The 27961-nt window shown below is 37.3% G+C and overlaps 3 protein-coding genes across 4 annotated transcripts in view; 2 read left to right on the top strand and 1 right to left on the bottom strand.

Moving 5' to 3' along the window:
• Positions 1–9804, top strand: part of LOC135685921 (voltage-dependent calcium channel subunit alpha-2/delta-3) — a 36976-nt gene extending 27172 nt beyond the window's left edge. Inside the window, exons 37-40 of the mRNA XM_065202020.2 lie at positions 2590–2623; positions 3445–3575; positions 4002–4087; positions 6387–9804. Coding sequence (XP_065058092.2) covers positions 2590–2623; positions 3445–3575; positions 4002–4087; positions 6387–6497 — 362 coding nt within the window. The 3' untranslated portion in view covers positions 6498–9804. The remainder of the gene's footprint in view (positions 1–2589; positions 2624–3444; positions 3576–4001; positions 4088–6386) is intronic.
• On the bottom strand, positions 9265–21095 carry LOC135685922 (uncharacterized). 2 transcript variants are annotated; one of them, XR_016143805.1, is made up of 7 exons: positions 20937–21093; positions 20319–20452; positions 18667–18853; positions 15057–15215; positions 11800–14603; positions 10385–10543; positions 9265–9939 (listed from the first exon to the last, which is right to left on the bottom strand). XR_016143805.1 is itself a non-coding variant. In XM_065202021.2 (4 exons), exons 2-4 carry the CDS (start codon positions 18851–18853, stop codon positions 14149–14151), a joined length of 801 nt encoding a protein of 266 aa, XP_065058093.1. In that variant the 5' UTR covers positions 20937–21095; the 3' UTR covers positions 13929–14148. The 2 variants fall into 2 exon arrangements, 1 of the variants encoding a protein (XP_065058093.1); XM_065202021.2 differs by lacking the exons at positions 9265–9939; positions 10385–10543; positions 20319–20452 and having other exon boundaries at positions 13929–14603; positions 20937–21095.
• A 2226-nt stretch (positions 21096–23321) lies between these two features.
• On the top strand, positions 23322–27485 carry LOC135686518 (uncharacterized). The gene is made up of 3 exons (XM_065202766.2): positions 23322–23590; positions 25019–25119; positions 26489–27485. The coding sequence occupies exons 1-3, from the start codon at positions 23374–23376 to the stop codon at positions 26603–26605; spliced, it is 435 nt and encodes a 144-aa protein (XP_065058838.2). The 5' UTR covers positions 23322–23373; the 3' UTR covers positions 26606–27485.
• Positions 27486–27961: the final 476 nt, after the last annotated feature.

The raw sequence follows: 27961 nt of genomic DNA on the forward strand, positions 1-27961 counted from the left end.
CCCTGATATGGATTTATCCTCCCTGATATGGATTTATCCTCCCTGATACGGATTTATCCTCCCTGATACGGATTTACCCTCCCTGAAACGGATTTACCCTCCCTGACACGGATTTACTCTCCCTGATACGGATTTATCCTCCCTGATACGGATTTATCCTCCCTGATATGGATTTATCCTCCCTGATACGGATTTACCCTCCCTGATACGGATTTATTCTCCTTGATATGGATTTATCCTCCCTGATATGGATTTATCCTCCCTGATATGGATTTATCCTCCTTGATACGGATTTATCCTCCCTGATACGGATTTATTCTCCTTGATATGGATTTATCCTCCCTGATATGGATTTATCCTCCCTGATATGGATTTATTCTCCTTGATATGGATTTATCCTCCCTGATACGGATTTATCCTCCCTGATATGGATTTATCCTCCCTGATACGGATTTACCCTCCCTGATACGGATTTATTCTCCTTGATATGGATTTATCCTCCCTGATATGGATTTATCCTCCCTGATATGGATTTATCCTCCCTGATACGGATTTACCCTCCCTGATACGGATTTATTCTCCTTGATATGGATTTATCCTCCCTGATATGGATTTATCCTCCCTGATATGGATTTATCCTCCTTGATACGGATTTATCCTCCCTGATACGGATTTATTCTCCTTGATATGGATTTATCCTCCCTGATATGGATTTATCCTCCCTGATATGGATTTATCCTCCCTGATATGGATTTATCCTCCCTGATACGGATTTATTCTCCCTGATACGGATTTATCCTCCCTGATACGGATTTATTTTCCCTGATATGGATTTATCCTCCCTGATATGGATTTATCCTCCCTGATATGGATTTATCCTCCCTGATACGGATTTATCCTCCCTGATATGGATTTATCCTCCCTGATATGGATTTATCCTCCCTGATATGGATTTATCCTCCCTGATATGGATTTATCCTCCCTGATATGGATTTATCCTCCCTGATACGGATTTATCCTCCCTGATACGGATTTACCCTCCCTGATACGGATTTACCCTCCCTGACACGGATTTACTCTCCCTGATACGGATTTATCCTCCCTGATACGGATTTATCCTCCCTGATATGGATTTATCCTCCCTGATACGGATTTACCCTCCCTGATACGGATTTATTCTCCTTGATATGGATTTATCCTCCCTGATATGGATTTATCCTCCCTGATATGGATTTATCCTCCTTGATACGGATTTATCCTCCCTGATACGGATTTATTCTCCTTGATATGGATTTATCCTCCCTGATATGGATTTATCCTCCCTGATATGGATTTATTCTCCTTGATATGGATTTATCCTCCCTGATACGGATTTATCCTCCCTGATATGGATTTATCCTCCCTGATACGGATTTACCCTCCCTGATACGGATTTATTCTCCTTGATATGGATTTATCCTCCCTGATATGGATTTATCCTCCCTGATATGGATTTATCCTCCCTGATACGGATTTACCCTCCCTGATATGGATTTATCCTCCCTGATATGGATTTATCCTCCCTGATATGGATTTATCCTCCCTGATACGGATTTACCCTCCCTGATACGGATTTATTCTCCTTGATATGGATTTATCCTCCCTGATATGGATTTATCCTCCCTGATATGGATTTATCCTCCTTGATACGGATTTATCCTCCCTGATACGGATTTATTCTCCTTGATATGGATTTATCCTCCCTGATATGGATTTATCCTCCCTGATATGGATTTATCCTCCCTGATATGGATTTATCCTCCCTGATACGGATTTATTCTCCCTGATACGGATTTATCCTCCCTGATACGGATTTATTTTCCCTGATATGGATTTATCCTCCCTGATATGGATTTATCCTCCCTGATATGGATTTATCCTCCCTGATACGGCTTTATCCTCCCTGATATGGATTTATCCTCCCTGATATGGATTTATCCTCCCTGATACGGATTTATCCTCCCTGATATGGATTTATCCTCCCTGATACGGATTTGCCCTCCGTGAGACGAATTTGCCCTCTCTGCTCCGTCTTACCGACCGTGCTATCCCAGCATTTATTTACCCTTCTTCGTGCTAACAACCAACCTTCTCTTTGGATGGCCTTTTCTTCACTTGCCAAGTTGTACCATTGCAATCACCTTCTACGTAGCCTTCAATTCCCATCTATTTCATTTTTCCCCTTTTTCTATTTCTTCCACTTTAACAAATGCAAGGTTGTCATAATTTGAAATTATATATAATGATGAAAAAATCTATATAACAATTTGTTGAGTGGGAAGGGGAGGGGAAAGGGGAGTGGAAAGGGGAGGGTGAATGGAAGGGGGAGTGGGGAAGGGGAGGAGGAGTGGAAGGGGGATTGGGAAGGGGAGGGGGAATGGGAGGGGGAGAAAGCTGACCCATGGCTTCGAGGTCTAGGGAGCTTCATTAAGTGGTCTAGGGAACTTCATGGATCTTAATGAGCCCTACTTCAAGTCATAACGTAAAACGTAACGTCTAATCTTAGAGCCTTACTCAATAAACTCAAAGTTAACTTTTGCTTCTGCGCAGGTAATGCTACTTGCAATCAAGACTATTGCAGTAGGTGAGAATTTACGTCCACTTTTTCAAATACATTCCAAATACATTTGCTTTTCGTTCCCCATCAAATATCATTTAGTCTATAATTGGCAAAAGATAACGAAATTATACTTACGAGTTGTAATAACTTGTCATGGATTTCTTAAGACTTGTTTGCATTTCTTGTCGTTGTCTTGACTAGTATCTTGAATAAACATATACATTGGAAATACAGTAGTATTGTATTGTGTATCTTTCCATTATTGTTCATAAGCCAAAGATTTTGTATTGCAAACCTAATGTACTTCGAATTTTAAAAATTCAAAATATACTCGGGTTGTTACAGAAAGATAGCATTGGAGTTTTACAAAGGAGTGAACAATAAACAAAGTACATAAAGCCAAAATTTAAGAAGAACTAGATACATGGCAATTGAGTTGGGGTTTATGCGAGCCCTAATCATGTGCTCCCTTTTACTTAGACTGACAACTAAAGCTTTTACAGGGGCTTTGTAGTGCCTTATTTAGGGATGTTGTAGTATTTTGGGCTGGGAGGGGGGGGGGGGCTCTAGACAAGTTGGCAAGGTCTTATGGAATTATTGCCACCATTATCTTTAATGCCACAACCTTGCCATCACACTTTAGCAAAAAGAGAGTGGGGTAGGGGCTCTGGCATGCCATATTATCAGCAAAGTTTCAAGGTTTTGAGAATGTCACTTTTGTATCAGAATGTAACCCGACTGACAGAGTGACAATCATTGCTCGTATCGTTAAATGAATACTCCATATGCAACATGTTTATTACAACGCTCTGTCTTATGTACACTTCTTCCATCCCCTTTTACAGAACATTTGCCGTATCAAGAGTGCCAAAGACAAACTTATTTCTATTAGCCGTTGACAGCACTTGCGGCAAATGCGAGTCAAGTAGCATAAATGATAGTGATTTACCGGGAATACCCGGTCGTGCCAAAGAGAATATCCTTTTCTATTATGCAAAGCAGTTCGGTACTCTTTTCTACAAAATCTGCACTGTAGATGAAACTCGATTCAACTTCATTTAAGTTCCCATTTAAATTAATCTTCGCGAAAACTACTTCATTTCTTTTGTACTCGTCATGAATGATTTAATTGATAAAAGCTGTTAAGCTATTTTTATACTCCATGGAGTTTCTTCTCTGGAGAAGGCCACAGGAGCTGACGAGCCAAGTAACCCTTTTTTCAACGAAACAGCTTACATGTATAAATAACTCATTTATAAATACGTACTGTAAAACCTTATGAAACGTAAACTAATGTATACGTTTGCTGGTGACAGTCGTCATACTTTGGTTTAATTTCAAATCTTCCAATGTGTATGAAAATATATTTAATATAAAAGTTTAACTTCCTTAACACTTTCACTTATCTACAAAGAGGCAATTTACATAAAACCATCCAATGTTACAAAGGTGCGGCAGAGACCAAGATTTTGTTATCCACCTAAAAATGTAAGTACTGCTTTACAATGTTTACAGAAAGCAAATTATTAGAGTCTTCACACAGGGGATCCTTTAGGGATTTCCTACTGGGGGTTCAATGGAAATGGACATCTTCTTATTGTGACGCAATTGAGAGATATGTCGAGAACGTAAAAAAGGGCGAGTATGCACCTCTGATTCGAATAAAAACGCAATTACGCATATGTTTATTCCTTAAGTTTACATGAAAACGATAAATTAAAGGCAATCTGTCTCGTTGTGGATTGGTTAACGAGAACAATAGCTGGAACAATAGCCTAAACACAATTCCAGCGCTCCGCCATATTTTTTACAATGCGATAAATTAAAGGGGGACTGGAAACAATAAAAAATCCCTTTGTTCTTATAATCAATCAACGTCGTGACAGATTGCCTTTAAGCATAAAATGTAAGTAGAGGAAGTCATGAAGAAATTGACAATGATTGCCAAGCAGACCTAAACGGAAACGCTTTTTCAAAAAAAAGAAAAGGCCTTATTCTGGCCCAATCAAAATTTGTTAGCAATTTTCGAAAACTTCAAAAGCCATTTACACCCATTGTCCTTTGGCCCCCAAGTCCCTGCCAAACTTAAATCTGAGAAAGCCGTTTTCATGTGGCCGGTAGCATCAAGACTAATTATCTTGACGTAAACTTTAGTGTATCAAAAGGTCTTGAGATGATCGTTTTGCAGTGGCGGTTTTTCATAAAATTTCAGGAGGGGCAACAGTGCGAAATTTGCCGACTGTTACATGGTAAATTGTGTGGCTCATGGTAAATGGTGTGGCTCAAGTTAGTTTGAACTATTGCCAAAATGTGATGTGATGACTTTCATGGTCCAGCAAAAGTGAACCTTCCTCTGACTGCCCTTCTCTTCAGCTAAACCTTCCACCACAAACTTGATGCAAACTTAGAATAACGAGTTAACTCAAAATGAACTTGATGAGATATCCCTTACTTCAGTCTTTATTTGAATTATTTCAATTTCAGCCTCTTTTCTGACATGTTTGCAAAAGAGTCTATTTTTTGCAAAGAGTTATAAACTTCTAACGTTCCACGAGGCAAGCTGTTTAAACAATTTTAATTTTTTTGCCTCAATTTGGTTTAAGTTGAGAGAAGCTATAGCCCCTTGAGTTGTTGCTGACCAATCTTGTTCGTTTTTAGTTTTGAGAAAGACCCCTCAGCATTGGTTGTTTTAGCAAATGTATTTGATAGGCTCTTTGAAAATCAGGGGCCTTACACAGTCCGGTTTCCTACATGTACATTGCTTCACAATTAACTCTTCCTCTTCTCCTTTCTCATTGATTTTGGTGGCTTTTTCTAAATACAAGAATGAGCTTAGGCATTTTGCGTTAAAATCTGAATTCTCTGACAATATATTTGTCCTATCCTCCATATCGATTCTACTTTGCTTTCTTTGGAATGGAGTGCTGTTGGAAACACGGCCCCAAATGACTAAAGTATTAATTTTAGAAATTTTTTTGAAAATGAAAAAATAGCAAATACCAAATATTGACGAATGGTAATTTTGCCGACTTCTGAACTGTCCCCTCGCCCCCCCCCCCCAAATAACCGCCACTGTCATTTTGTTTTCTGCCTATAACCTTTTTACCACTTTGTGGAATTTGAAACAACATTTTGTGTATTGAGTATATTGTTATACTTGTCAAGTCAGGTAAGGAGCTTGACAATATTATCGTGGTGCCTTGGAGAATAAACAGTCTCGGCTAAATCAACAATTTAATTTATTTCATCTTTGCATTCTGTGTTTTACATGGCAAAGATGTACTACTAGAAGGTTTCCAATTTTTACAAGACGCCGAGCCAGAGCCAGTGATTTGTCTCGTTTGAGTGATTTGTACCAAGTTAACTTTCCTTAGGAAATTAGATCTACCCCTACCCAGCGTTTTTTAATCCATTTTTGGAAGAAACATGTAGACCATATTTTCAGAAAAGTAGGGGGGGGGTAATTACCCCCCATACCACCCCTTGGCGCCGCCACTGGTCAGGGCAAAAAGAGAAACCAATGGTTTTCTGTAAAAGCAGAGTTAGTGAGCGAATGATTGATAGATACATAAGCAGGCAGGGCACTGTCAAAAATATCTGTCAGCTACCTGAAGAAATCTTCCCTGACACTTAAACTTTCCCACAGGGTTCTATATTGAATGAATCCGAAGTTGATGTCACATTCACACAGTACTCATTAGATAAAAATTGGCAATGTAATTATTTAATTTGATCAGAAACATTATTTGAGTTTTTGCACATATTTTATGAATCTGTTCTCTTTTAGGAAAACAACAGTCAGTGTGGTGGAGTGAATAATGTCATGCCACAATGCTTGATTATACTAACAATGCTTGTTGCTTCCATCCTATTCACAATGCCTCGTTTAGAATGTTGACAGCAACCAAGACAAAACAACACCTTTGGTCGATTCGAGTGTCTTTTAGGCCAAATGACCAAGCATAAATTATGGCCAATCAGTATTTGCTATTTGTCTTCAGTTATTTGGGTGGACTACATTCAAAAGATACAAATGGGCCTATGTAGAGCGTTCTACTGTCGAGGCATTAATGTTTCTAAGAATAAACATGCTGTAAAATTACTGGTTTGGATTTTTTGAAACTCTATTAGTAGTGTGTATCGAAATTTCAGGTTTGAATTTGAGGTATGAAATCATGTGTAAATAGTTTATTTATTACTAAACATTTATGGAACTCTCGTCATGGAAGTAAATAAGGTTTGGTCGTAGTATCGTTTAGGCTTTAGTGAGCCTGCTCGTAACAGTATCTAAGCTTTGAGTATGCCAAAGGTTTTATTGTGATCTTGATATCAAGGTGGTCCAACACAGAGCCCTAAAAATTTTTACCTTCTTGTAGATTTAACTATAGAAGAGGCAACTAGGCGCCACTTTGGCTCAAAATCTTTGCAAAATTGTGGATATAGAAAAACTGTTTGCATACAGTACTGTAGGTAGGATATCTAAATAGATTCAATTTTGGGGATTCATTTAACGCACTCCCTTTACAGAGACATTTAGGCCCAGAAAGAGGCTAACTTGAAGGAATTTGAACGCTAAACGTTATTGCGGGAATAATGACACTGTCAATCAAAATTTTTTTGGGAAAATGGCATTCCTCGATTAGTGAACTAGCTATAATCTTTTCAAAGATGGAATAATTTATTCTACAGAAAAGAAATGCAACAATCTTCAACGACGATGTTGTCTATCTCAAGTCTTGAATCGTAATGAAGAATTTTTTATACATTTCAACCAACCTTCGAAAAAACTTAAATCAAGAATACTTTGAAAACCATATTCTAAGCTTATGTGGTAAATTGGGATAAACTTGGTACGAATAGGAGATATTTGCGCATAACAACAAATATGCTAAGTGTGAAGGGGTATTGTAAAGTGTTAACAAAGGTATCGTGGCATTCGTGAAAAGATGCAAACTTCATGCACTGATTAAAACCTTGAAAATCAAGAATTTGGATTTTCGTTGTTCCTTTTTCGTTATTTCAAGTATGGTTTTTAATATTTCCGAAAAATGTTTTAAGCCTGTTACCTCTTTCTTCTAAATCTTTCTCTTTTCTCTTTTCTGACAACGAAATAAATCAATTCAGAAAATTTTGATAAAAAACTTATTTTATGTGGTTTTTAGTAGAAATCAACTGAATATCTGTCCTGATTAAAAGTCTCTATCCTAATTTTTTGCAGGAAAAATAAGTTGATTGCAAAAGACTCAGATTTACCATTTTGAGTCTTAGAGTTATTGTGCATTTCCGAGTTCCTAGGCCAGTGCCTTTACGAACGCCGCAGAAAAAATATTTAAAAATATGAAAACCCTGTTTATCAAAACAATTTATTGTTTAAAACCTTCGAAATGAATATGACACACTATAAATTATCTCTAAAAATTATGCTGATTTTAAAAAAACGGTCTATTCTCATCCGTCTTGCAATTTCCCGTACTGAGCCCTCACGCAGGATCTTCTTTTTGCCAGTATTTTCGCTTGAGTGGTTTTGGCTCTCAGCTGAAAACAGCAAGTTAGATACCTTATTTCCTTTAAAGAACGCCTCGGCGTTTATAACAAGCTCCAAATTTTGGATGCAACGTTCAAAAGAGGGCGGCGTTCAATACAAAATGAAAGGTTTGTCAAATGCAAATGAAAAATGACAAGAAAAGTGCGATGAAAAAAGATAAAACAGACTTTAATCAATGTTTTCATTTCCCTAAAACACGTAATGAAGGTTGTGTGAACGTTATGGAAATGTCAAGGAATATCAAGGTCCCTGTCTGCATCAGAGTCCTCGTCTCTATGACATAAAAACTTTCACAGCTTTCGAATAGTAAGCGTATGATCGATTCGTCACTTCTTGTTTGGTGTGTTTTCTAATGAAGGCTGCTTTCTAAGATGCGGCGTTCAATAATGGGCTTATCAAGAGGGCGGCGTTTTTTCAAAGGGTTGGCTGAAGGTGCGGCCCTCCGTAGAGGGCAGCATTCATTAGAGGAATAGAGGGCTATTCCTCATTAGAGGAATAGAGATCTAATGAATGCTGCCCTTAATAGAGGGCAGCATTCATTAGAGGAAATGTGGTTTTTAGCGCCTTGCTTTAATTTTTTTCATGCATCAGAGCGAGGGAAAAAACACTGATTAAATTCACGCTCAAGAAAATGAACAATACAACAGCCACTTTTCTTCTACAACAATCATAACGCCGGTTTCTCACGTCAATTTCAGCTTTATAAAATTAATTTTGACTGTGATCAATACAATACGACAAGGATGAAAAATGTTTTGAGCCAATCAGACTGTTTGTTTACATTTTAAACCAGTCAATGGTATAGCGTCAAAGACAATAGAAGTCTGAAGAGAAAATGGCACCGAATCAGCCGCAACAGTAACGCTCGCACCTCCTATCCAAAGCTGTGGGGAAAAACTGGCGCCGCAAAAAGTTAACGCTGAACGCAAAAATTGTCATTATTGAAGTGCTTCATACAATTATGCATAGCAAAGGAGTATATCTAAAACCTTGTCGTCCCCATTTTTAAAATTCGGTCGTTAACCGGAGATAAGCGATGAAACATTTAGCCCATTATTGCCCTGATTGAATCTGCTTACGTTGGTTATGGTTGGTTGTACTCCAAGGAAACGGCATCATGTCATTTTATTGAAAAACAGGTCATTTTACAATCTTTTTACAATACTTCTTTCTTCTCATTGATTAATCTTCTGCTTGTTCTTTCTAACATTGCTAATTAGAAGGTTAGGACTACAAGTATTTACGATCTTCAGCTGACATTTCAAAGTCAGGTAGCATTGCTTAGTCATTGCTTTGAAAAGACGGCATCTGTGTAGCACAGGCTATTGTCCAAGGAACTTTTAGAAAGACTGTTTTTGAAGATGAAGAGAGTTTTGAGAACGTGTGTCCCGGTGTCGGCTTGTTGCACAGATAGTTCTAGCTGTAGCCATTTCTCTAGCTTTATTTGCTCCTTTATCCGCAATAGACATTATTGGTTGACGGACTGCTGCCTCCACACAACGTTTTGTGACAAATCTTTTAGCTCCACCACCTCCACACGCTTTTAAGCTTGGACCAACAGCAGCTCTAGCAGCCTGTTTAGCAATAGTTTGGCTAACTCCACTACTCAATGCACTCAATGTGCCATCGATGCATACTTCTGCCATGAAACTACCTGCATTGAAGTCTTTGAATGTGCCAGCAGACGTCTGGAATGCGTAGTCATTTGCATGATTGATGCCTCGCTCTGCACAGTGCCCAGCAGCACTTCCTAGAACTCCTCCTGAAAATGCTCCGGCCACTACCCCAACCGTACCTACAATTGTTAAAGTGCATGTAGATGAATGCTTCAGATGCCGCATAGAGAAGATCGAGAAGAAATCGAAGTAGATTAATTGACTTCGATAACGATGCGTACTTTAGATGTGGGTGCGCTCAAATTGATGACCCAAAAGCTACTTTGATTCAGACGATTGAATGCTTCTAATCAATAGGGTAAAAACTACTTAAAAACAAAGGGAAATTTTTAAAATAAATAAGTCAAGTCATGCAAACATGTTGAGTGTTTTTACAAATGGTTAAAAATTTCCAATCTATAACGATTTGTGAAAAACGTTTTTCCCATGAATCATCTGCTTAACTATCCTCTACATTTCAAGCCTGAAATTGTGAAATGCTTATATCTTAAACCAAGATAAAATAAGAGAAGTTCTCTTATTTTATCTTGCTTAAACTTATATCTAAGAAAAGAATTTATTAACCTGCAGGTCCTCCAAGAAGAGTGCCGCCGACCGCAGCTGCGGTAACAAGTGTCGAGTTAGTAGAGGATGCGCATGCCCTCCTTGCCCTCTGTAAGTTTCTTTTGTCTCCTGTTACAGCAGCCGCTATACCATGGCCAGCTGACGCAACGTAGCCAATAACTAGGATTAAAATGGAATTAGGCTACATCTCATCGCAGAAGAGAGGGCTTAATTTTAGTGCAGGCAGGACACTAGAATATTCAAAAAATGTCTCAATTTTCGTTACCTGAGACTAGAATTTAAGGTAATTGTGATTTTGCCAGGGGCTCAGCTAAATGGGGGTGTAGGGGTATGACACCCCAAATCGTCATGAGTTGGTCGGTAAATTGTCAGTTGGTTCTCAAAATCCTTAGTTTGGTCGGAAAAATCGTACATCGGTAGGTGAAATAACAGCAAGAATTTTCTTCTCCGATGTCTTCGTCGGAATATTTAACGAAATGACCCTCCAGCCCCCAAGTTTGGTAGGTCAAGCTCCGACACTGGATATTTCTGCATCTGAATCATTCTTAGTTTATGATCGTCGAAAACGCGTGTTTTCGGGGAGAGGAAATAGGAAAATATCATATTGTTGAACTTGATATCAAACATGTTGTTTGACCCTAGGACAGTGGGTTGCCATACAAATTAGAAGAGCTTCGCTCGTTCATCTCCCCAACAAGAGTCAAAGGAAACTGGAAAAAGCATTTAGTGAAAGGACGGAGAAATTGAAGACATTTACACGACGCCGGGTTTAGCTGACCCGACTAGATGTGAGAAAACTTCATAAAAAAGCCAACCCGTTCAAATAATCTTAGGTTGGAGCGTCTGCACAGTCTTTCATTGAAGACACACAAAATGTTTGCAGGGCTGGTTAGATTCTGGGCCGGGGGTCTAGGCCCAATAGGTAATCCTCCACTGACCCTGTGGGGGGATGCCAAAATCATCACATATATGAACTGGACGAAGGGGTCTAACAACAGCCTTTCTTGTACGGCCTTTCTTCGAGCAGATAGCTAAAGGAGTGCAAGAGGAAGGTGAATAAATCAAATTTGAAACATTTGGAAACAAATCAATGAGCGGTATTCACAACAAAACGCTTGCGTGTAGACACTAACCCAGGTTGAATCCAAGTTTGCGTTAGCGCTAACCCAAGTTAAACATTGAAATGTAAACAGTGTTTAAGTTTGGTTTCAAGTGATTCACTCGTTAAATGACACAGCTATCTTAGAAAATTAACAGCTCTTTTGTAATAATTCGACTTATCTACAAATCAATTTAAGGGATATTCAGCTATCATTAGTAAGGGAAGTTTTATCGGTTTTAATCTTACGAGAGATGTTTTAGAATGTAGAGTTCGATATCTCTAGGGATACTTTTAGCTGAATGGTATCATTTACCTTTGGGTGTTAAAGCCTGTTTCTCATATGTCGGCGATCTTCGCTGATGAGGACTTTGCGATGGTTACGATAGATGAGAACACCAGTTTTTGTACGCCGCTGATCATCGCCGATGAACCAATAAAGCCTGGTTCACATTTGTCGCCGATTGCTGCGAACGATCACCGATTATCGCGAACTGTCGCCGATGTGATAGTTCACATTTAGCTCAACAAATCGACGACCATGGCTCTAGACACAGCTGCAGCCTCTATTTAGGATACCTCTACCTCGATTCCATGTATTTTTCGCGCCTAAAAGCTAAATACAGTAAAACTTTTTGCCAAACTTCAATCAACATGGCTGCATAAAATCGTCAACTTCTTCTTGTTACGCACTTGAGGCTAATAATTATGCTTTTAAAGGAAGAAAACTGATTCTTTTGCATATTGTAAACTCATCTAAGCCAAGGAGATTGTGGGTAAGAACAATTTCGAGGGAACGTTTGGATAAATTTGGTGTACTTTGTGTGAACATACTGTTTTGATCAATCTGTGTAAATCCAAACTCCAAATCTAAAAGTATTCTTTCTATTGAATGCCTTGCAATAGCCTTTGTTCTTGCATCAAATATTTCAAGTCTATGTGCTATACTCAGACAGTAAACGAATATCTTCATCCACATTTCCCGAAGCACGATCCCTAGGAAGACTAGCATTATATGTAAATTAATATTTACTGTTCTTTTGGACTTAGTAGCTGATAGGTGTTATTGTGCATTTCTGAGTTCCTAGGCCAGTGCCTTTACGAGCGCCGCAGAAAAAATATTTAAAAATATTAAAACCCTGTTTATCAAAACAATTTATTGTTCAAAACCTTCGAAATGAATATGACACACTATAAATTATCTCTAAAAATTATGCTGATTTTAAAAAACGGTCTATTCTCATCCGTCTTGCAATTTCCCGTACTGAGCCCTCACGCAGGATCTTCTTTTTGCCAGTATTTTCGCTTGAGTGGTTTTGGCTCTCAGCTGAAAACAGCAAGTTAGATACCTTATTTCCTTTAAAGAACGCCTCGGCGTTTATAATAAACTCCAAATTTTGGATGCAACGTTCAAAAGAGGGCGGCGTTCAATACAAAATGAAAGGTTTGTCAAATGCAAATGAAAAATGACAAGAAAAGTGCGATGAAAAAAGATAAAACAGACTTTAATCAATGTTTTCATTTCCCTAAAACACGTAATGAAGGTTGTGTGAACGTTATGGAAATGTCAAGGAATATCAAGGTCCCTGTCTGCATCAGAGTCCTCGTCTCTATGACATAAAAACTTTCACAGCTTTCGAATAGTAAGCGTATGATCGATTCGTTACTTCTTGTTTGGTGTGTTTTCTAATGAAGGCTGCTTTCTAAGATGCGGCGTTCAATAATGGGCGGCGCTTATCAAGAGGGCGGCGTTTTTTCAAAGGGTTGGCTGAAGGTGCAGCATTCATTAGAGGAATAGAGGGCTATTCCTCATTAGTGGAATAGAGATCTAATGAATGCTGCCCTTAATAGAGGGCAGCATTCATTAGAGGAAATGTGGTTTTTAGAACCTTGCTTTAATTTTTTTCATGCATCAGAGCGAGGGAAAAAACACTGATTAAATTCACGCTCAAGAAAATGAACAATACAACAGCCACTTTTCTTCTACAACAATCATAACGCCGGTTTCTCACGTCAATTTCAGCTTTATAAAATTAATTTTGACTGTGATCAATACAATACGACAAGGATGAAAAATGTTTTGAGCCAATCAGACTGTTTGTTTACATTTTAAATCAGTCAATGGTATAGCGTCAAAGACAATAGAAGTCTGAAGAGAAAATGGCACCGAATCAGCCGCAACAGTAACGCTCGCACCTCCTATCCAAAGCTGTGGGGAAAAACCGGCGCCACAAAAAGTTAACGCTGAACGCAAAAATTGTCATTATTGAAGTGCTTCATACAATTATGCATAGCAAAGGAGTATATCTAAAACCTTGTCGTCCCCATTTTTAAAATTCGGTCGTTAACCGGAGATAAGCGATGAAACATTTAGCCCATTATTGCCCTGATTGAATCTGCTTACGTTGGTTATGATTGGTTGTACTCCAAGAAAACGGCATCATGTCATTTTATTGAAAAACAGGTCATTTTACAATCTTTTTACAATACTTCTTTCTTCTCATTGATTAATCTTCTGCTTGTTCTTTCTAACATTGCTAATTAGAAGGTTAGGACTACAAGTATTTACGATCTTCAGCTGACATTTCAAAGTCAGGTAGCATTGCTTAGTCATTGCTTTGAAAAGACGGCATCTGTGTAGCACAGGCTATTGTCCAAGGAACTTTTAGAAAGACTGTTTTTGAAGATGAAGAGAGTTTTGAGAACGTGTGTCCCGGTGTCGGCTTGTTGCACAGATAGTTCTAGCTGTAGCCATTTCTCTAGCTTTATTTGCTCCTTTATCCGCAATAGACATTATTGGTTGACGGACTGCTGCCTCCACACAACGTTTTGTGACAAATCTTTTAGCTCCACCACCTCCACACGCTTTTAAGCTTGGACCAACAGCAGCTCTAGCAGCCTGTTTAGCAATAGTTTGGCTAACTCCACTACTCAATGCACTCAATGTGCCATCGATGCATACTTCTGCCATGAAACTACCTGCATTGAAGTCTTTGAATGTGCCAACAGACGTCTGGAATGCGTAGTCATTTGCATGATTGATGCCTCGCTCTGCACAGTGCCCAGCAGCACTTCCTAGAACTCCTCCTGAAAATGCTCCGGCCACTACCCCAACCGTACCTACAATTGTTAAAGTGCATGTAGATGAATGCTTCAGATGCCGCATAGAGAAGATCGAGAAGAAATCGAAGTAGATTAATTGACTTAGATAACGATGCGTACTTTAGATGTGGGTGCGCTCAAATTGATGACCCAAAAGCTACTTTGATTCAGACGATTGAATGCTTCTAATCAATAGGGTAAAAACTACTTAAAAACAAAGGGAAATTTTTAAAATAAATAAGTCAAGTCATGCAAACATGTTGAGTGTTTTTACAAATGGTTAAAAATTTCCAATCTATAACGATTTGTGAAAAACGTTTTTCCCATGAATCACCTGCTTAACTATCCTCTACATTTCAAGCCTGAACTTGTGAAATGCTTATATCTTAAACCAAGATAAAATAAGAGAAGTTATTTTATACTCTTATTTTATCTTGCTTAAACGTATATCTAAGAAAAGAATTTATTAACCTGCAGGTCCTCCAAGAAGAGTGCCGCCGACCGCAGCTGCGGTAACAAGTGTCGAGTTAGTAGAGGATGCGCATGCCCTCCTTGCCCTCTGTAAGTTTCTTTTGTCTCCTGTTACAGCAGCCGCTATACCATGGCCAGCTGACGCAACGTAGCCAATAACTAGGATTAAAATGGAATTAAGCTACATCTCATCGCAGAAGAGAGGGCTTAATTTTAGTGCAGGCAGGACACTAGAATATTCAAAAAATGTCTCAATTTTCGTTACCTGAGACTAGAATTTAAGGTAATTGTGATTTTGCCAGGGGCTCAGCTAAATGGGGGTGTAGGGGTATGACACCCCAAATCGTCATGAGTTGGTCGGTAAATTGTCAGTTGGTTCTCAAAATCCTTAGTTTGGTCGGAAAAATCGTACATCGGTAGGTGAAATAACAGCAAGAATTTTCTTCTCCGATGTCTTCGTCGGAATATTTAACGAAATGACCCTCCAGCCCCCAAGTTTGGTAGGTCAAGCTCCGACACTGGATATTTCTGCATCTGAATCATTCTTAGTTTATGATCGTCGAAAACGCGTGTTTTCGGGGAGAGGAAATAGGAAAATATCATATTGTTGAACTTGATATCAAACATGTTGTTTGACCCTAGGACAGTGGGTTGCCATACATATTAGAAAAGCTTCGCTCGTTCATCTCCCCAACAAGAGTCAAAGGAAACTGGAAAAAGCATTTAGTGAAAGGACGGAGAAATTGAAGACATTTACACGACGCCGGGTTTAGCTGACCCGACTAGATGTGAGAAAACTTCATAAAAAAGCCAGCCCGTTCAAATAATCTTAGGTTGGAGCGTCTGCACAGTCTTTCATTGAAGACACACAAAATTTTTGCAGGGCTGGTTAGATTCTGGGCCAGGGGTCTAGGCCCAATAGGTAATCCTCCACTGACCCTGTGGGGGGATGCCAAAATCATCACATATATGAACTGGACAAAGGGGTCTAACAACAGCCTTTCTTGTACGGCCTTTCTTCGAGCAGATAGCTAAAGGAGTGCAAGAGGAAGGTGAATAAATCAAATTTGAAACATTTGGAAACAAATCAATGAGCGGTATTCACAACAAAACGCTTGCGTGTAGACACTAACCCAGGTTGAATCCAAGTTTGCGTTAGCGCTAACCCAAGTTAAACATTGAAATGTAAACAGTGTTTAAGTTTGGTTTCAAGTGATTCACTCGTTAAATGACACAGCTATCTTAGAAAATTAACAGCTCTTTTGTAATAATTCGACTTATCTACAAATCAATTTAAGGGATATTCAGCTATCATTAGTAAGGGAAATTTAATCGGTTTTAATCTTACGAGAGATGTTTTAGAATGTAGAGTTCGATATCTCTAGGGATACTTTTAGCTGAATGGTATCATTTACCTTTGGGTGTTAAAGCCTGTTTCTCATATGTCGGCGATCTTCGCTGATGAGGACTTTGCGATGGTTACGATAGATGAGAACACCAGTTTTTGTACGCCGCTGATCATCGCCGATGAACCAATAAAGCCTGGTTCACATTTGTCGCCGATTGCTGCGAACGATCACCGATTATCGCGAACTGTCGCCGATGTGATAGTTCACATTTAGCTCAACAAATCGACGACCATGGCTCTAGACACAGCTGCAGCCTCTATTTAGGATACCTCTACCTCGATTCCATGTATTTTTCGCGCCTAAAAGCTAAATACAGTAAAACTTTTTGCCAAACTTCAATCAACATGGCTGCATAAAATCGTCAACTTCTTCTTGTTACGCACTTGAGGCTAATAATTATGCTTTTAAAGGAACGAAAACTGATTCTTTTGCATATTGTAAACTCATCTAAGCCAAGAAGATTGTGGGTAAGAACAATTTCGAGGGAACGTTTGGATAAATTTGGTGTACTTTGTGTAAACATACTGTTTTGATCAATCTGTGTAAATCCAAACTCCAAATCTAAAAGTATTCTTTCTATTGAATGCCTTGCAATAGCCTTTGTTCTTGCATCAAATATTTCAAGTCTATGTGCTATACTCAGACAGTAAACGAGTATCTTCATCCACATTTCCCGAAGCACGATCATCTAGGAAGACAAGCATTATATGTAAATTAATATTTACTGTTCTTTTGGACTTAGTAGCTGATAGGTGTTTTGTGTTCAATTATGATAAATAAAAATAGTAAAATTTCTTTGTCGGTTTTTTCCACTTCTTTCTTCATTGACAACTTTTTGCCAGCCCACATTGGCTTTACCTTTACCACATTGGCAGCCCACATTTATTACCCACGCTGTTACCTTCTGCATTGGGTTCTTCTTCGTCGATTTCTGTTTGAATCAATTCATCAGAACAGGTACTCCCATTTGAAGGGCCACCTTTTTTTGGGAAATCTTGCTTAAATTCTTCATCATTGCTAGTAGTCACAGTTTTTCTTTGAAAATTGCTGGAACTAGGCCTGGGTCTAATAAAAGTGACCAACCAAAGCATATTTTTATACTTTGGTTCCATTTGGCCTACATCGTTCAAGCCAAATCCAGTCCTTCCCTCACGTTTGGCAAGGTATCTATTGAATGCTGTTCGAATAGTCTTGTACCTTCTCTCTGCGTCCTCTGTTGACATATTTAAGATGTCGGCAACCATTTGCCAGAAATTTGCTTTTATTCTTTTATCTTCAATTATCTTTAATAAAATCTTTTGATGCCTTGTCATATATGGCTGGATACTGCCTAATAATTTCCATGAACTCAACATCACTTTTGAGGTACAGTGTGTAAGTTCAGATGAGTGCACTTTTTAAAAGCGGGTCTCTTTCGCAGTAAAGGGGGCGGGGGGGGCCATGGCCCCCTCAATTTTTGCAGAACAATAGAGCTTTTTTAAAAAAACTTGTGTTATAATTGTTACACTTTCTCTTGGCCCCTCCACTTTCCAACCTGCGTCGGAGCCCATGTATAGCAGTTGGTGGTACAGTTCTAGCTACACAACAACGCTGCAACAAGATCACATCTCGTTTAATAAGACACCGTACTTGGTTGTTGAAAGGAAAGGAACACAAGTAACTGCAGAAAACAGCCAGAAACAAAGAGTTACGAGAAATGTATTTCACTTCAAACGATTCAACAATTCGGTAATTCGCACAGAAGAGTCTGAAACAGATAGTGATGTTGATAACGAAGTAGCAGAACAACGTACTTCTCAGGAACATAGAAATAAACAGACAGACACTGGAACTGGAGCTAATGGTCCAGGAAATCGTCGTTCTCAAAGATTGAGAAGACCACCAGAAAGATTTGGCGAAGCTTTGCCATCGAACATTATAACATGAACAAATAACTTCTCAAAAGGGGAAGTGATGTAATATAGTCTAAACATTGACACCCTATGTCGTAATCCTTGTGATATTTTATTATGTTGTTGTTGTTTATCCTAACCATTGTTCTGTTCAGTTGTTATTATTTGATCGATGTGTACAGTTGTTTCTATCTGACTAAGATCTATATGTGATAAAACAAGAAGATAACATGCGAAAGCCCCCTTGTTATTTTAAAAGCACTATACCACTGGCTCCACATACCTATGGTGATCAGATCATTTACTTACCTGGTAAACTTTCCGCAAATTTAGTTATTTGTCCGTCTTTTCCCCAGGCTATATCTGCATAATCCACTACCTTGGCAGCGCCTTTTTTTGTCCACTTTATTACGTCATCATTTAAGCCAAAAGTAATCGCGGTTCCAATACCACCGACAATTGTCTGACTCAAACCTCCGAAGAACTCAAGCGCCATCTAAAAACATATTTGAGAAGGAGTTTAACAAACACGGAAGAGCGAAGTGTAAAACAAAGTGACTAAAATTTGATCTTGAAACCACGTTACAACACATTAATTAACTTAAAACTATATGAAACAACACGTCACAATATGAAATGACCCTAGAATAAGAAACGACCCCACATAAAGGAACGCCCCTACAATATGGAATCACGCTACGATTTACAGAACAAAACGCTTCGTAAAAATATCCCATATATTGAACCACACAACTATATAAAACAGAGGGGCAAAGCATTTCCATAAAACTAGAAGAAATTTTTGGGACATCAAAAATCCCAATATTTCCGTTGAAATTTTTTGGAGATTTTGCAGAGATTTTTTAAGATTTTTTCAGAGTTTCGGGATTTTATAGCCTTATATGCATGTGACTATTTCAAGTAAAGCAGATAAAATACAAAATAAACTCTAATCTTATTACATGTGAGGTTGCATAATAGGGGTCAGCGTTTATGCAAACTGAAAAAGCAGAGATATAGCTGTTTAAAGCGAAACACAAGTGGTTGCTATATTCCCATCAATATCAGAGAGCTCTCTACACTTACACAAGTAAATTCAAAAAGCAATTGAAAAATTATTATACGAGCTTAACGCAACATAAAACACGACTCCCTGGAAGAGCAGCTGCTATAAGATAGATTACTGTGCATAATTTAGCTTTAACTGTATATAAACTATACTAATGTAACTAGGGTATTTATTTTCTTATTTGGTATTTAGTTGTAAGCTGAAAAGATTTTGTGTATAAAGAAATTAAAAATGAAAAATGGAAATTATGTACAAATCGGATTCGATGCGTAAAATGGTTACAAAACTTTCTGATTTGTTACGATTAAAGGCAATCTGTCTCGTTGTGGATTGGTTAACGAGAACGATAGCTGGAACAATAGCCTAAACACAATTCCAGCGCTCCGCCATATTTCTTACAATGCGATAAATTAGAGGGGGACTGGAAACAATAGTTAATCCCTTTGTTCTTATAATCAATCAACGTCGTGTCAGATTGACTTAAAATTGGCACTCTTGTATTTCATTCGATCACATTCACACTCTAAGACAATCCAAGACCTGGGCTCTCAGCGCACCTAAAAACGGAACTCAACACCTCAAGCCTGTTCAGCGAATAGAGCGCAAAATTCTAAAAAAAGAAAATATAATTAAGTGAATACAATAGGGAGGAAAATCTTTTCTCCTCCATAAACGCAACAATTTAGAACCAAGTGCAAGTGCAGAAAGCCAATATTTGAGTGCATGATAAACTTTGGTCACCATACAGACACGCAAAAAAGCAGCCAGCTCGGAAACATTTTTAACACCAGACATAATAAATCAAAAAATCAACATCAATCAAAACTCATAAAATCAAAATAAAGAAGAATCGAGATGAGAGGTCATCTCTCAAACTAAGGGTAGTGACCACCTTTTCATTAATATGGTATATTGCTTTGAAATGATACTTTAGTTGCAAATCTTTATCCGGTAATATGACAGTAATAAGATCTGACCCATTCTTCTCATTTCAAAAGGACAGGAACATATCATCGGCAGCGTTAACTGAAACAAAAAACTGTTTTGCTTCAAAATTGTACCCTTTATCTGAGACAAGATTTGATAAGACGCTTCCCTCAAAGAGAGTAAAAACTAAGCAACGGCAATGTGTTGCATTATAAATCAATTTTGAAGGAAAAATAAGAAAAAGGGTTTGTCACTACTACCTGGTTACAGGTTCAAGCCTAGGCAGGGAATGGGTATAAGTGACACCTCGAATAATATAGAGCAAATTGGCTTGGACCATACCATGCAGAAATAATACCATGCAGAGACCGGCTCCAACATTATTAAAAAAAAACATAACTTAAAGTTACAGCTATATTATCTTCTTGCGGATAGATATGTTCTTGATTTAAAATAACACAATTTTCAGTAAAAAAGCCGATTGACATTGTCGATCAACGCCATCGACGCCAAGAAAGTGCGGTGAAAAGCAACGCCTTTGTCTGCCGCTATGCACAAATAAATTCAAAGGTATCGCACTTACGACGAGTGAGTTTGTAAGTGAGAATTCTGTACGAGGTCCACGTATAACGATTCCTCTTAGCCCTTCATGCCATGATTCTACAGGCTTTTTGATACGGTTTCTCTATCTTGAAGTGACTTGAACTTGAAGTTCCATGTTGCTATGAAATTGTTTATGGGCTAGGCCCAGTCTTTTTTAAGTTCAGCAGCCCTATGAAAGATTATCTTACCACATCCGGGAAGTATTGTGAATTTTGTTCTAGGAAATAAGGAAATAGAACAAGTTCGATTTTTCTGTACAGTGTGGGATTTGCGTATAACAAATAACATACGCGTAAATAAAAATTCTATAAGTTGACCGTAAATCAAAGAAAGTTTGATTGAAAGGTGAATAGTGTCTGTTTATAATACATATGTGGTTATGTTTCCAAAAATTTAAATCCTAACTACGCGATTATTATTCAAAGATTCAGTTCAGATTGAGAAGAAAAATAACGCTTTTTCTTTCCTGTGATATTACGAAATCCTTTGGTTATGCAAAGCAAACGTTGCTTTTCATTTTCGCTAAATGATTAGGATCTGAAGAAGGGCGAGTTTTACGGGTCATATCTCACAATCGGGTTATGATATTGCCATCCACATCCACTTTTGTCACCACAGATTTTTCAGTAGATTTATCTAAGGAAAATGGCACTTTAGCGAGGGTGCAACACAAACATCAAACAAGCAAAGGAGCTCTTTTGCAATATAAGAGGTGGTTTCGCCAATTACCTCCCCACTTCAAATTTGTTTAGCAGCTGACTTCTGCAAACTATGACCTAATAAACACAACAATAAATTACACCGATGTGGATGAAATCACTTCTTTATACTCAAAGCCCCTTTTTGTCTTTCAGTTGCAAATTTTAAGTGGGATGTCATCCCAGCTTTTAATGCCAAAGTTAGATATGGATTTACATCTACCGTTCTTGTAAATATTGACTGAAATGTGCTTGCAAAAATAGTCTCACCTTCTCCAAAAATCTCGAAAAGGAGAAAAACATGTTGGGTTATGGGAACAGAATTTTCCCAACATTTTCATAAACACTCGTCCTGTTCAAAGGATAAGTTTTACTCATCATTTTACCTTGGTTACAATTTTAATTTACGCAGTATTGATTTACGTTATTACCAGCAAGTGACAAACCACCTTCAGCCTTGCCCTTCTTTTTACTTGTTACCACTTGTTCAGAATTGCGTTGCATAACAATAATTTTAGTTTTTACTCACGCAAAGTCACATTAGTTTAATCAAGATAAAATAAGAGAATAAGAGAATCAGAGTTTTTTTATTTTATCTTGGTTATCCATATCTTTATTGTTAAGGAAAAGAAGGATAAGTGTAAAGTTGTAGTTGTTAGAGAATTCAAAGCAGATAATCTTTTTGCTCTTAGTCATTCAGAAGTTAGAAATTCCACTATTGCATTTTGGTGAATTCGTTCATTCAGCATTGCATCAAGGAAACAGGGCAGTGCAAGCAAAACTATATTCTCACTTGCAGATATTTACTGACAAATTTGTAAGTAATTTTCCTGTTCATTGACTAGTTATTTTTTCATAAAATCTTGTTTGCAAAGAAAGAATGACCAATGAAATTGATTTCACAATTTTGACCACAACTTCCAAGAAATTTCAGACCTAATTCACTCTTAGGTAGGCTTCAGCCAGTGTTGAGAAAGATTATGGCAGGGGGGGGGGGGCATAAACTGGAGTAAAGGATGATTGGTCAGGTTTATTCCTTAATTTTTAACGTTTTTGGCAAATCGAGTGGGTATATACCTCCGCGATGCCGGTTTCTGAACCTCACAAACAAACTGCTACAGACGTTGTCATTCACTGAAGAATTGTGTATAAAATGTGAAATAATCCTTTTTAGGTTAGCCTGGGCATTTGAAAAAAGGAAAGAATGTTAAGCAATAACAACGGAGATGGTACAAAAAAGGGGATTGCTATAGAATTGCATGAGAATTTTTAAACCAAACAGAGTTTTGAGGGACCTGTCACTTAAGTACAAAACGATCACCTTGTAAAGTGAATGAGCGCTGATGGCAAGGAAAAATTTATTGCTTCCTGTGTGAGCGAGGCTCATTTTGGTGGCGAGAGCTGCGAGCGAGTGCCAGTTTCCCAACCTGGATGCCCTTGTCTCCTATATCCCTTCTCCTTCTGTAACAGGTCCAATCAAAAAGTAAACTGTAATCATTATTAAGAGTATATAAATTAAGAGATTGGAAATAAGAGGAGGAGGATTTGAATGCAGAAGAAGGTTTTATTCTATTTTTCAACGCTGTACGGTTTCGACCTATCCATTGAAATAGGATAGTATTATCCTATCTCTATGGACTCATTACACGTCCAGTGATACGAGATTGTCTTGTCTCGTTTACATATGCAAACAAATCGAGGTTGTCATAAAAAATTAACATGGCCTCCGCGCCTAAGTTAGACAAAAATCATGGTTTCCACAAATTTATTGTTCAAAATCAAATCGATCGAGACACATATGAAGAAGAGCAAAAGTCTTTCATGAATCTGAAGTCAAAAGGTCTGTTAAAACAAAGGCAATGCCCGAGTGAAAGACCAACATATATCCCTCCGAGCAAAAGGAGCCAAAACAATAACGAGGCTCAAAGTATAAAAGGTATATTATCTTTTTAACAGAAATGATGTATGTATAAAGAAAATTGTTTCATGTTGATGTAAGGTAAGTTATGGCTAACGCATATGCCAATCATAATAACTGCAGTTTTTAAGATGCTGTCCGCGCACGCTGGATGCTTTGCATATATTGGCCACGCAAAATCTCTGGGAGGTAGTAAACACTAAGCATGAAACATGAAACAAAGTTTCCAATCTGGGCTGTCTTGAATTTCAAAGTGAAAGAGGGACTATATAAAAACTAGAAAGTATTTTGTTGTCAATTATTAGTTAAATTATATACTTATATTAGGATAGAAAACTGTGTGCAAAAAATTCTTTAGTGTGGTGTCAACCCAAGTAATTATTCATTGGTTTAGAAAACACAGAGTTACAATGTTAAATGCTAGATGACTAAAATTTGTAGCAATATAACAAGCTTTTTCTACTATTATTATTTAAAGTTAATTCTTCAGCATCATTGTATGATTGTATTTGGAAAAGGGATTTTAGACTGTTTTAGAACCTGAATACATCGGGAGGGTTTCTCTCCTATTTGAGGTAGATGATTTTTGCTGAGATCTTCGCATATGTTTGTATCTTCATTTCATTTGATTGCATTTTAGCTTCTAAAAAGAAGCTAAAAAATCTGAATCAAATATTCAATCCCTATAAAAATAATTTAATGATTTGAGAATAAGACTACATACAGATAGGGCCTGCAATGGTAGCTGTGTAGTCTGTTGCTGGCAAGAAGGCTACCTCTGATCAGGGATTGAATGCTGTAATGGCTGGCCCCTCTTTCCAGCAAGGTTAAAGCCATCTGAGCTCACTTTAATCTCTTTAGCCTATGTTTTCACTTACAGAAATAAAAATCAGGAATCAGGACTGGCCCCCTCTCTTGACTGTGCCTGCTCTTCCCATGTACTCAGGCCCTTGAAATTTTTTTGCTCAAAGCATGTTGTAGTCATATTGCATTATTTGTTAAAGCCTTCATAATTCATTGGATTGTTTACATTTTGAATAAATATTTCTAAAGTTTAAATTGCCTACAAGGTATTGTGTAATTTCAGTATTTAATAGCGTTCACAAGTGTGATGTCATAAAAAAATATTCCCATATATGCAAAATCAGTTAAATTTGTCAAAAGTCAGGTGAGCTATGGCCACTAGAAAATTTGAAGTTTTTCTAGAGGATTTACTATTATTTTGGCTCAGTTCATAAAGTTATGAACTGAGACCAAATTACAGAGGTTTGTTGGGGCCAGAGCTCGTGCTCTTCTGGTTATATATCTCAGCCAATTGGTAATACCTTTAACTGATTTTGCAGGTTTAGTGGTATTTCATGATGCTCTTTCAGGTTATGGGAACAATTTTCAAAAATTCTGAAAATTGATTTTTGCGACATCATCACTTGATGACTCTTATTGTAGATTCTAATTCTTCAAAAGTGGATTCAATTAACGGCAGTGTATTATTTGACATGGAATATCTACCCAAGGTTGGTGATCCAGTCACAGTGACAGTTTTTAATGTAAGTTTTCTTATGTATTTAATTATATATTTTATATATAGATATATAAGCATAAATTTGTTTTTGTATGTAAACAGTAAACATCGCATATAAGAACCTAAAATTTTGCAAGTCAGCCTAGCTAGGTTTTTATATATAGAAGAATGAGGTTGTTTAGGTTCTTAAATTGATTCTTATTTGTTGCAGGGCTTTCACAAATTTCTTTTGTTCAAATTCAAATTTCAAGAATTTTGGCATCCTTACTGGGGCTAAAGGTTTTTGTCTATATAATAGGGGTCTAATTTCATAATTTCAGCCTGTAGGTTCTTAATCCACTAGGTTCTTATATGCAGATGTTTGCTGTATAATATTTTATTTGCAGTGAAAAATTACTGTTAACTGGTTCTGTCTCTGTCATATGATTATTGATGACCTGAAGGCAGAGCCATAAGCAGTTTGCTGTAGAGAACAGGATGGCTAGAACAAACTCCTATGGTGAAAACAAGTGTTTTCCTATGGAGTATTTTCAATAGGCAAGCAGCACTGAATATGCAACCTCAACAGTCATGTGCTCCTGATTGTGCTTGGCTATTTTGATCCAAAACTATGTATTTATATTTCCTAGCGTAAAGTTTTTATCTATGTTCTGATGTTTTATTCACTGACAAGTGTCAGATGAAAATCTTAGGTATGATTCAAAATCAAGCATGCAATGTGACCTCAGTATCTACAAGAGATGTTTGTAAGCACTTCTAAGGTACACACTCACAGGACCAAATCAGTTCACAAGACTTTTGCCTATTACGGTGCCAGAACATGGAACTCATTCCCATGTGCACTGAAGGACTCTCCGTCTTTAGAGATTTTTAAGAAGGCATGTAAAAACTTTTTGATGGACAAGATTATAATGGACAGTTTCAACTATGGATGGATTTTGTAATTTTTAATATTTTCTTCATTTGCATTGAAATTTTTATACTTACAGTACATATTTTAATTTATTTAGCCTTTTACCCTTTTTTGTACACCAGGCTGAAAACAAGTATTTTACTTAGACCTGTTATGTACATTAAAGATATGATACATACATACACATATATACATACACATACAATGTTTGCTTTTTTCAAAGCCATTTATAATTTTTTTTTCATTCTTGTTTGTTTGTTACCATGTATCCAAGTTATGCAACTTGAGTAATTTTTTTATCTGCTGGATGTTTTCAGTAGTAAAAGCATGACATGGCTGTCACCTCTTATATAGCATTGAATGTTAAAAATCATTCTTATTTTTATCAAGTGTGATATGTGTGATACTTTAAATCAGTGTCATTGTGTGATGCTTTAAAAAGCATATTTGATGTTAAGTTTTTTATTTGGACCTTTTCCAGAATTCTACTCCACAAGAGATAGTCAATGATATTTCAAGTAGATGTCAAATCACAACAAGATTAAAGCAAGCACTTTTTGAACGTGTAGTTAAAGAGATGGAAAAGAGCAAGCAATGAAATCTAGCATGTGGCATGTGTAAAATGAAAGACTTTGCCTTTTTAGCTATTATTAAGTTATATTAAGTTACCTTATGCAATAATTTCACCACATTATAAGAGATTTGATTGACAGTAGTTTCAGAAAACAAAAAATAGAGACCCAAGTTACATAAGAAGAAACTGGATAACATGTTTTGTGGGAATGTACAGTATTTAATGTAAATATACCACATTATTTAGATTTATCACAGGCAATTTTGAATGAGCCCATATTGGGCCTAATAAAGTTGTTGAATAATCTGACCTTAATAATATATTAGAAAACGCAAATCTCTCAATTTTGTATTAGAAAAAGCATGTCTTCTCTTTTAGTCTCTGTTGTAATGCTAATATTTTTTCAAGAATATGTTTTGATAAGAAATCCAGGATAGATATCGATGTAAAATAAGTATCGTAAAATTGAGATTGTTAAATGATAAAATTGCTAAGCAGGATTTATTGAGCAAATTATTAAGTCCTACCTAAGGGTGGAATCACCACTGTATTTCTCCCCTCCCCCTTGATAACTGGGATGAAACTGCTTGGAATATGAAACAAAAATTATGCAGACATAGAGAGGAAGCCACTGTATGCTCAAGTACTTTTTATAGATGCAGTGGAGTGTTCAGCTTTGAGGAATTTCAAAATAAACAATGAAAGATGTTGAGTACTTTAGTTTGTATATACATTCTACAATTGTTCTTCATTTAACTACAATAGCTCTATCTTCTTGGCATCAAGTTGTTATTTTATGAACTAGTCTTCACTTCATTAACAATCTGTCTGTCCTTGAAGATTATTTTATATTAAATATAAAACTTTTTTCTTATATTTCATCAGCAAATTCTACGGGTAATTACCCCCATGTACTTTCTATCTTTGTCTATCAAACCATAGTCAGAAGAACGTTCTTATGACTATGATCCAGCTACTTAAACAGGTTTGTTCAACTCCATCTTTGCCAGAGCGGCTCGCTCCTTTTTTTTGGCTGGCTATACATGAAACAGTTTCTTCTCTTCATCCCGGGCAGGGTAGATCCCTATGGTTTAACTATCGCTTTCTTTTAAAGTATCGGGTAAAGGCTGCCTTATCGGGGTCTCAAGTACAGTCTGCATTTGACCATAATAACCTGCAAACCAAGCCGTTATTGTTAGATATATTACGCTATTTCTCGTGGTAGGTTCTTGCCACAAACTCGTGGTAGGTCCTTTTCCACCAGCCCACTTGGAATATTTTACCGGTTCTCCCTAGCCTTTAATTAAGAATCCAAATAGAGACGTAGGAACCGGGGGCAATCGGGGCACGTACCACCCTACTTTCTAGAAATATTGAAAA

Source organism: Rhopilema esculentum, chromosome 6 (assembly GCF_057945365.1).
Source record: "Rhopilema esculentum isolate cy_ngs chromosome 6, ASM5794536v1, whole genome shotgun sequence".
In the NCBI taxonomy this organism is placed as follows: domain Eukaryota; kingdom Metazoa; phylum Cnidaria; class Scyphozoa; order Rhizostomeae; family Rhizostomatidae; genus Rhopilema; species Rhopilema esculentum.